Raw genomic sequence first — 10018 nt, forward strand, 5'->3', positions numbered from 1 at the left:
CGCCCGCCCCGCCTCGCGCGCTGCCCGACTCCAACATGGCGGGTGGCGCCTTGGCCTGCGATAAACGGCGAGCGGCTCCCTCACCAAACATGGCGGCGGCCGCGCCCCGCCCCCGCCAGCCTGGCTGCCGGCCCTGCGGGCGCGTGCGCGCGCGGCGCTCTGGCGCGAGCGGCTCTATGGTGGCGGCCCTTGGCGCTGCGGCGCTTCCGGCGGGCGCGGGGGCCTGTGGGGGATCGCCGCGCGCCACTTCTACCCGGCGGTGCTGAAGGAGCGGAGCCGCCATGGTGAGAGCGGGACGGGAGCGGATCGCTGCGTTTCGTGCACACCGCGCCCGCCAGGGCAGCCTTCCCTTACCCTCCCCTCCCTGTCCCCCGGGCCACTGCGGGCGGGAAGGCCGCCGCCGGTGGTGCGGGCTCGGGCGGGCGGCTGCACGTTTTGGCGGGGCAGGGCCGGACGGGGCGGGGGCACAAAGGCGGCGGCGGCACTTGGCGAGTGGCGCGCTGGAGGCTCCCGCCCCTCTCCCCGGCACCTTCGGCCCCCTCTCAAGGCGCTGCTTGGAGCCTAGCGCTTCCCGCGAGTGTCGCCCGCCGAGCGAGCCGGCCTTAAATGGCTGATTTGCGCTTTCCATGCTGCTCTCCCTGCTCCTCCCCTCTGCTCGGAGGAGGGAAAGGCGGGAGCTTGCGTTGGTGGGCTCTGGGAATGGCACGCTGAAGCTCCAAGGCCTCCCTATCAACACGGTTTGTTGCGCTCGTCTAATAAATGAAGATGTGCTGAAGCAAATTGTCGCTGTGCGGTGGGAGGACAGCTGCTTGTCGGTTTGCAGTGAAGTTCTGTGTCTGCCTGGTTCTTGCTTCAGAGCAGTTGGCTTCGGCCATGATGAGCAGCTACAGGCCCTGTCCCTGTTGGCCAGAATGAAAGGGAAGCCTTAGACCAATTTTTCTGTTCGGCATTTCGGTGTGTTCAGTGTGCTGCTGGTTGGTATTTGCATCACTGCACATCTTGCCCTTACAATATGCATCTATCTTCCACTTTTATTGTATCGGGTTTTGTTTTTTTTTTTTCTTTTTTTCACTTTACTGTTAAATACACTACAATTGGTGGAAGTCTCTGTGGGCAGATGCTGCATAGCTTTTAAGACCTACTGGTTTGGCTCTTGGCACTGCCTTAACCAGTTGTACAGGGTTCTGCCTTCAGTAGCAGGAGCAATTTCTAAAGTGCTCTCTAGAAGTTTGGAATTGGTATAATATAAACCATGTGATGTCTCATTCCGTGTCCTGCTTCAAAGTAGCCAGTACCACTGTGCTTTTAAGGAAAATGCAAAGAAATTCGACATATGTATCATCATAATAATGGTCCAGATTGAGTTTCTCCAGGTAACTGGTGCTAAGGCAGAAAGGTTTACAGATTTTCCCTTGTTTTGGTTTTGTCACCTAGGCACATGGGGCAGGTAATAGAGGAGCCTTCCCACAGGCTTCTGAGCTTGCCATTTTTTTGTACCTATATGGTAGGACAAGACCAGCAATTTTAATCAAATCAAACAATTTTTTTTCCTTTAAAATAAAATAATGTCAAGTTCCCAAAGAAATGTTTGAAAAGCATTAATTCTACAATACACGTGATCCAATGGCATTAATTTAAATATTTTCCTGGGCCAGTATCTGATAACAGATATTGTATATTCTCTGAAGTGATAAATGGCATAAAGGCAGACGCCCAAATGATTTCTGCTGTGAAGTTCTGAAGGAACTGGCTTACATGTATGGCTCATTGAATTTTCTAAAATCTGATTATTTGGATAATTTCAGAATTTACACATTCATTTAGCACCTCTCAGTGACCATCTAATTAAAATTATAGTGCTGGAAAACTTATTTTATGGTAATCTTTGGCAGTCATTTGGACTCCCTGCTAAGACATGCCTGTTCAAGTACAATGCACTTAGGAACAGCCAGATACCAGCCCCCCCTTGGGGAATTCCCTTCAAATCAATCGTCCTCTGGCATACATGAAAGTGGATTTAAATTATCTACTCTCCTTTGTATGATTTTTGTTGCTAGAGTGTGCAGCTCAGAATTCCCCTTTTTTCCATTTCTGATTAGGAAAAGTCTTGCTCCTTCTTTTTCTCTGCGTAACATTTTCCTGAACTTCTCAGAATCTGATACTGCTGTGTTGAAACAATTTGAAGAACTAAAACTGTATTCCAAGGATGGGAACACTGTCAGTTATGGGATAAGAATTTGTCCTGTTGTTTGGGTTTTTTCCCTGTAAATCCTAACATTTGCCATTTCTCTTTCTGTCACTGCTTTTCACAAGCACTGAATTGGTATATTCACTGATTTCCAAAGTATGGGTCAGGATTTTTCTGTCAGCCACTGATTAATCTAAGTAAAAGGATGTCTTACTCTGCAGTTGCCTCTGTGCTATGTGCTCACCTCAGACATTAGCACTGAAAATGTTGGATCCAATTAGCAGCAGTGGAAACAGCCATTTGCAGCTTGCTTGCAAACTTTCTGTGGTATACAACCTGTTAATTAGATCACAGATTGTGTACACTTTAAAAATCTTGCTTCTTTGCTCAAATTACTTGCTGTAGCCAAGTGAAAAAAATAATGGAAGCCACAGAGTGTGCAGTCATCTAAGCCTTCGCTGCAGAAGAACAAGCTTATGGACTCCAACATTTGGAACAGTTTTCTGTGCCGTAATTACTGTTTGAGTAAACTCATTGAAGTGGGAAAAACCAGTACATCTGTTTTGCAAGAAATAATCTTGGGTCCTAAGTGCAGATTTATTGTATCATTAGTGTTCCCTTGAAGTGAAATTGATAACTCAAAATAGCTAATTCTGTTAAAATCTTTCAGGTGACAATGTGGTTAAGTTGGGTCCCCTCTTTGTGCTAATTAAAAATTTGAGCAAAAAAATTTGGGGCATTGAAAATTTTACTAACAGCTTGCATTTGGAATAAAATAATTAAACACACTAATGCCACAGCTCTTACACATTGACTTCATTGCTTTGCTTGTCTGTCTAAATATAAACTCTTTCTGTGGTATTTTTTTTTCAACACAGTAGCGGCATTACTGGTGATTCTACACATTTTAAAGTTCCATAAGGATTGATAGGACTTGTTGGAACCAAAACTTAGTAACACAGCTTATATAAATAGTAAATGCTGTGTGGAAAATGTCTGCATCCTTGATTGCTAGTCTAATATTTTACCATTACACGTCTTTTTACTCCTTCTTTCATATAAATAACTTAAACAAAAATCATTCAAAGTGTGCAAGTAACCTGTATTTTTGTGTTTGTTTTGTTTTCCAGTCTCACACAATTCTACTTGTCCAGCCCACCAAGAGGCCAGAAGGCAGAACATATGCTGATTATGAATCGGTGAATGAATGCATGGAAGGTGGGTGGATGCAGACATGGGAGTTAAAAACTGTTGTTAAAATCCTCTTTTTGACATACTCACAAACTTAATAAGAAAATAAGTTGCTCTTCATATTTTTCAAAGGTCATTCACAAAAACCCCCATGTTTTTAGCTTACTAATGTTGTAGCAAACTAAAAACTAGTTATTATTTGTTTCTAAAACTTCCTTTTTCTATTTAATGTCTGGTTTTGATTTAACTAGATAAAACATCCAGTTTGGGAGAGTAGCTGATAATTCTTTCTTTCATGCAGCAGACTTGTTTCAATGCAATTCATTGCAGGATCAGCACTTAATTCTCACTATTCTTTTCTTAGCATTGTAAGGCAAAGACTGCTGCTGGAAATACTATATTAAATAATGGATTGTGTGCAATTGATACATCATTTGCAGTCTCGTGGCACATGTGTCAGAGTAAAGATCCTGCAAAACTTTGATACACATAATGGCCATTGGAAGAAAATTGAAATATTAGAGCTGTAGTTCACTTAACATTAATCTTGCAGGAGGTTTTGTGGGGGAAACAAAAGTATAACAAAGTCTCTGTGCTCATTTTAATATTACATTCTTCTGAAATGCATCTGAATTATTAGTGGACTAGTTTAAATAAATAAAAGTGTTTTAAATGTATATACAGGTTTGTGCTGTCACTCTTACCTCAATACTCTGTTTGACTCTTGGATCAAGAATGATCATTCTTATGAGTTCTTCTGTTTCTCAGGTGTTTGTGCAGTAGGAGTGTGTTCTAATTTCTGTCTTAAAATTATTAGAAGGAGTTCCAGATTTCTGTTGGAGCTTACTGCATGGAAAATTATATATTTGACAGAACTAAAAGGTTTTCCCCTAGATGATGAACACTTTTCTTTCCATGCATCTTACCTGATTTTATAGTATTACGTTTCAATGCAAATGGCCGGGAGCAAGAGAATTTCAGCTCTAGAAAATCTGATTGCTTTCACAGTGGTAATCTCTAAACTTTTATTTGTGGATCAAGAGCTGAAAAAGTTTCAGCTTATACAGTCTTTTAATATTGCATGGTTAATCTTGTTTCTCTGTAGGAGTCTGTAAAATGTATGAAGAGCATCTGAAGAGAATGAATCCCAACAGTCCATCCATTACATATGATATCAGCCAATTGTTTGACTTCATTGATGACTTGGCAGACCTCAGCTGTCTTGTGTAAGTTCAGTTGTACAAGTCCATTTCAGTGACTTAGGAAAGTCACAAGTCTTCCCTCTAAACTCTTCTGTGAGAGTTTAACATAATGCTGTTTTGTGTGGTTTTTAGCACTAACTGCAGTACAGCAGTAGTGCAGCTGCCCTAGCAAGTTCCCAGTCCAATTAAGTGCATAGATACAAGGTACCTCTAAAGGCTTAGAAACTAACAGTTCCACTTGGATTTCGCTCACATTGAAGCTGACTGAAATCCAGCAGTTTTTATGACTGTTTTATTACTACTAGAATCTGTTTAAATTTCCCTTTGTGCTGTTAGTACAGTCCCTCAGGAGGCAGAATGGTTACAGAATTTTTCTCAGCTGAGGGCAGTACTTATGGTAGAGTAGAAGGCTACAGAAGTGCATTGCAGCCAAAAGTTTGTTTTGATCAAGATACAGCAAGATGAAAGTTTATCTAACAGACTGAAACTAGCCACTTGTTTTAGGTGGTAGCAGCTGTTGTCTAGGATAGTCTTGTGCCTTTTTTAATTAGGCTTCTAAAATAAGTGTCATGCCAAATTCTACTTCAGCTCATAGTTTTCCACCAGATGGCACACATAGCACAAGGTGTAAGAGACGCATCTTCTTCACAGAGATTTCCTGAAGTACTTGATGTCTGCTCTTGCTGTGTAGCATTATGAAAGGAGTTGGGGATGGAGGGTAGAAATCAGTAACTTTTCCTGAAAGTAGCATTTCTGACATTGCACTAGAACTACTGCTGTATGAACATACATTGAAGCTCTTTGTTTGGCCTTGATGCCATCATGCTGAGGTTTAAATAGTAAGACTTCCTTAGAAACATCATGCTTAGGGACTTTTCCTTAGGTAAGAACTATAAATTGTTCTGGAATGAGTTAACTTGGGATTTTTACTTACCTTCTTACCACTGTCCCTCTCACCCTTCTTATCTATCAGAAATAAAAGTACATCAGGATTTAAAGACTGTCCAGGACTTCAGTGGTTCTTGAATCATTCACTGAAAGTACCATCTTCATGAACAAAATATTATATAGGAGGACATGAGCCTACACAGACCTTCACTCAGATTGCTTTCATTTTTCAGTCTCGTTCTGTTTTCATTCAACATGCCCTGAGCAACTGAATTCTCTGGCCCTTGCAAGTGGACTGCTTTTATCAACTATCCTTGAATAGCAAAGAAAATGCATCTGTGGGTTCTTGTTTTCAGTTTGCTTTTTATAAAGCATCCTTGTTAGGTGTAAGCTTGTCCTCAGTGCCAACTGGCAAGAATCCTTTGTCATCCATCTGTGAATCTGCCTTTGCTCCTGAAAAAATTTGATCTTAAAAATTTTTAAAGGATTCCACACAGAAGTTCAACACTTGAAAGCTTAAATAAATCCTTGAAGTAATGTTGAAGAAGTGTTTGACTCATTAAGACAAATTAGATTGTTTCCTGGTGGAACTATTCTTCTGCAGGCTGAGCTCTAGAATGCTAAGATTCTCTACTTGCTGTCTCCCTTAAGTAATTAAATGCATGAATTAAAATGTGAACACAGTGTTCCAGTCACTCAGTAGTGCTTGGAGCATCTCGTTTTGTTTCAGGCTCAGTCAGATCTGCTGGACAGCTGTTTTATAGAGAACAGGATAAATCCATTTGATAAGTGGCAATTCCCACCTAGTTCTGATACTACCTTCTGTACACCACTTTCTACCTCATACACTTGAGGACAATTAATTGTTTGTGAAGTTCTTCTGGTAGATGTACCACAGAGCAGACTGACATTTCTTGTTTCCTCTGCAGTTACCGTGCTGATACTCAGACATACCAACCCTACAACAAAGACTGGATAAAGGAGAAGATCTACGTTCTCCTCCGCAGGCAGGCCCAGCAAGCAAGCAAATAATGGGGGCACCATTGCTACGTGGGTTTGGGGGTTTGGACAACAGCTGTGTACAGAGTGTAGTGGTGAACGTTTTGTATTATAGTCATCCTGTTGCCATCTTGATAAACTCATTAGCCAGGACTGATTGTGTTTTTAGAGATACAAGGATTTTGTTGGATTGGAATTTTTTTCAGTGTAAATGGAGAAGAAAGTACAACATCTTCAGCAGAGTTTTGGGTTTTTTCCTCCAGTTTGCTAATGGTCCTACCTTATTTGAACCCCTGGGGCTGTTCGCATTGTACTTCACCACATTTGCTGTATGTGCCCCTCTGTGGGTTTTTTACATTCAGTTATGTCCTTGAGATGTCTTAATGGGAAATAAAAATCTACCCTTTAGTTAAACTTGAGTGCTCAATTTTGTGGTTCCTGCCAAAAAATACAAATCTTTTTTTCCCTGTTATCCAAGGGATATGGCTTGAAAGGTCATGTGGACTGAAGCAGCAGTTGTTTCCTGTATTACAGAACACCTGAAATTCTGGCTTAGTCTTGGTGGTTTTCCCTGGGCATCTTTGGGAAACACAGCAATCCTTTTGCACTGCACAGCTGGTCTTTCTACAAGGCATTTTATGTAGATGTGTCTGCTCTGGAACTGGTGATGGATAAGATCAGGCTGAATGTATGACATCACAGGCCCCTTGAATTAGTCTGCTTACAATTTTCCCCCAAGAAAGGAATAGACAAAGCAGATTGCTCCCATGAAAATCTGCCCCAAACTTAATTTTCTCTGTACATAAGATAAAGACTTAACTGTTTACCCCCACTGTAAATTAGGTGTGCCTCCGTCTATCTCAAATGCTGATGTTTCTGTAATTTTGCTGTACTGAAAAGATTTGGATTGGGGGACACATCAGACCAAAAAACAGAGCAGGTAGAAAAGAAAGGCTGGTGTGTTACTTTGTGCCTTTAGAGTTTGCCTGCTGTAGGAACAGACTGTACAGATTACACTTAACCAAGAGCGGTTCTGGAATTGACAGAGGAATGCAATTCTCTCCGATGCACCTAATTTCCTAATACACATCAATAGTTTCTGATGGACCTCACAGCAAATGCACTGGCTGAAAAGAATCTGAGGCAAAGTGACTGTCTATAGTAAAGCTTCAATGAAAGTAGCTTTACTTAAGTGATAAGTAATAGCTGCTGAAGACTGGGAATCAAATTACTGAAGGGATATAAATTCTTAGAAAGAAACTGGGTGAGGGTGTTAAACCTCTCAGCACCAATACAAGTTGGAGATTAGACCTACTAGCTCTAGAATTTATAGTGACAAGGAATAAATTCAATCTGCTAACATCAGAACATGCTTCCTTTATAATGAACAGGGATTTTCAAAACATTGTAGGTCAGAAATATATTAGTACACTTAAGATTATTAAATCCAAAATACTTCAGGGCATGTAAGTTTTATATCCAGCTTGAATACAGTAAGTAATACTTAAAAAATTCACTATTGCCCATATAATAACATTCAGATTTAATACAAGCAGTGTTATTTTTAAAGCTTTTATAGTTCATCCTCCTGAATAGCACATACTAAAATAACATGCTCTCTCCTAACATGTTTGAGGTTAATTTCAATTTTTTTTTTTTTTGTAAAATTTCCAGTGTTCTCTTGGATGAAATTTTGCAGTCTTTAAGTGAAGCCAAATAAGCATTTACCTCATTCTGTGGGCTTGCTTTCAATTTAAGAACAACGAGCAAGGTGATGTCTTTCCTTACTGTGAAAAGCACAAAGGAGTATGCTGAATCTCTAGTATCAGGCATTGGAACACAGCACAGCTCTTCCTTCAAAGGTACCTTATGTTTGGTCTGATTTAAGAAAATCTTCCTCTTCCTTGATTTTGACTCTACTATGATAACTGTGCAAACTCAGACCAGTCAACAAGTATAAAATACAAATTTCTTATATTCAAACAGAAAATAGGAAGTTACTTTAAAGGAGGTGGTAATTAACCTTTCTGCTTTTTGAAAGGGACTTTGTGAAGATATGATTTTTAGTGTTTTGGAAAGTAGAAAGTTGCAATCTTTAACCTAAAGGTTACTTCACTTTTTTTTAAACATACAGACTGCTGTGGTCATTTCAGTAGTGGAAGTTTCCACAGAATTGAAAAATGCAAGTAAGTGGTCCTTTAATATCTCTGGAGCCAGATTTGGCCTTCTGCAGATAGAAAAGTGTGGTCTGTAAGCCACTTCAGAAGAAGGGATTTGGGCATCATCTCTTTTCCCCCTCTTCATCCAGCTACCGGTCTGTTTTTCTGAAATGAGCTACTTGATACAACTCTAGTGCATAGTTCTTGAGCTGCTGTTTTCCATAATACTTCGCTGCATTTTACTTCATTAACTATTTGTGAAACAATGGATTTGCTGCTGAGCTGAGCACCTGACCAAATACACTGAAAGGGAGAAAGAATGCTACAGTATCTATCCAATGTGCAACAAGCTAGAAAGAAGAATCTGGAAAGTTGTCTCCCACTAACCACCGGTGCCTTCAGAAATTTAGTGGAGGGGGTTATGAGCACTTGGAAACTTATTACATGCACTCTAGTACTGTAGGCTGTTGTAGCAGACTGTGAAAAGTGACTTCACTTTTCTTTGCTCCTACTGAGGAATGGATGGCAGCAGGGCATGTTGTACCTCCTGCAGTTGCACTTGTCCTCAGAGGCATCAGCACTTTGATAGCAAGGTACTGCTAATTGCCCAAGTTCACCTACTATAAAAGTGAGGTTCAGTAGCAGCATTTTGCAGGTAAAGCCATTAAAAATGGTATGATTACAGAAAAGGAATCAAAAAAGAATCTGTCATCCCATGCATGCTTTGCCTGCAGCAAATATTCTGGGGCTTCTTAGGTATGGATAGATACAAGTAACTGTGCTGGTCATGCCTGCTACAGTGTGGGAGTAAATGACAAAGGAAATTATATTGGCTGCTTCTGCAGGAGAGTGGTACAGTATTTTAAAACAGGGATTAAGAATGGAATCCAGAGACCTAGTATTTCCAAGTGTGTAGAAATACTTAATTTTTTTTAAAAGCAAGTCCATTAAGAAAGCCTAGCCTCAGACCAAGGAGCTGTATGAGCTATTTGCCATGACTGCAGAGGAATTGAGGTGCTTGCCTGACTTCTGCTTGCCTTGTGGAGCTGTGAGCCATGCTGCTTCTTTGCTAATCACAGACTTGGGAAGTCCTCCCACAGTTTCTGGACTGCCTGCCATGGACTGCAAGTTGAGGAATGACCAGGCTGGCACAACTCATGTCTTGGCAGGGCTGTTCACTAAGCAAATTAGTAGGGTGAAGTTATGTGAAGTGGCTGAGCTGAAGTAGCAGTTCCCTGCTGTTGAAAGGTATAATGCTGCTTCACACTATTGTACAAAAGGGATACTGGGTGTTGTGGGGAAGGGGAGAACAGGACTGCTAGTCAGCACCAACAAGCAGAGCAGCTGGTCATTTAGAGATATCCAAAACCTGATATTTGAGAACAAGGACA

General features: G+C 41.1%; 1 protein-coding gene across 2 annotated transcripts; it reads left to right on the plus strand.

Annotated features, from left to right (window-relative positions):
• The first annotated feature begins 139 nt into the window (after nucleotides 1–139).
• On the plus strand, nucleotides 140–6882 carry ERH (ERH mRNA splicing and mitosis factor). 2 transcript variants are annotated; one of them, XM_054634756.2, is made up of 4 exons: nucleotides 140–284; nucleotides 3319–3406; nucleotides 4485–4605; nucleotides 6399–6882. In XM_054634756.2, exons 1-4 carry the CDS (start codon nucleotides 282–284, stop codon nucleotides 6499–6501), a joined length of 315 nt encoding a protein of 104 aa, XP_054490731.1. In that variant the 5' UTR covers nucleotides 140–281; the 3' UTR covers nucleotides 6502–6882. The 2 variants fall into 2 exon arrangements, with proteins under 2 accessions (XP_054490731.1, XP_054490730.2); XM_054634755.2 differs by lacking the exon at nucleotides 140–284 and adding an exon at nucleotides 612–737.
• The last annotated feature ends 3136 nt before the right edge of the window (nucleotides 6883–10018 follow it).

The sequence above is a fragment of the Agelaius phoeniceus genome, chromosome 6 (assembly GCF_051311805.1).
Source record: "Agelaius phoeniceus isolate bAgePho1 chromosome 6, bAgePho1.hap1, whole genome shotgun sequence".
NCBI classification, from domain to species: Eukaryota; Metazoa; Chordata; class Aves; order Passeriformes; family Icteridae; genus Agelaius; species Agelaius phoeniceus.

Bases quoted from the DNA above. Each gene is read 5' to 3' on its own strand.
- ERH (XM_054634755.2), top strand. From the start codon at position 627: ATGCTGCTCTCCCTGCTCCTCCCCTCTGCTCGGAGGAGGGAAAGGCGG. The intron at 738-3,318 runs GTTTGTTGCGCT...TTTGTTTTCCAG, and splicing joins AAGGCCTCCCTATCAACACG to TCTCACACAATTCTACTTGT. The intron at 4,606-6,398 runs GTAAGTTCAGTT...TTTCCTCTGCAG, and splicing joins GCAGACCTCAGCTGTCTTGT to TTACCGTGCTGATACTCAGA.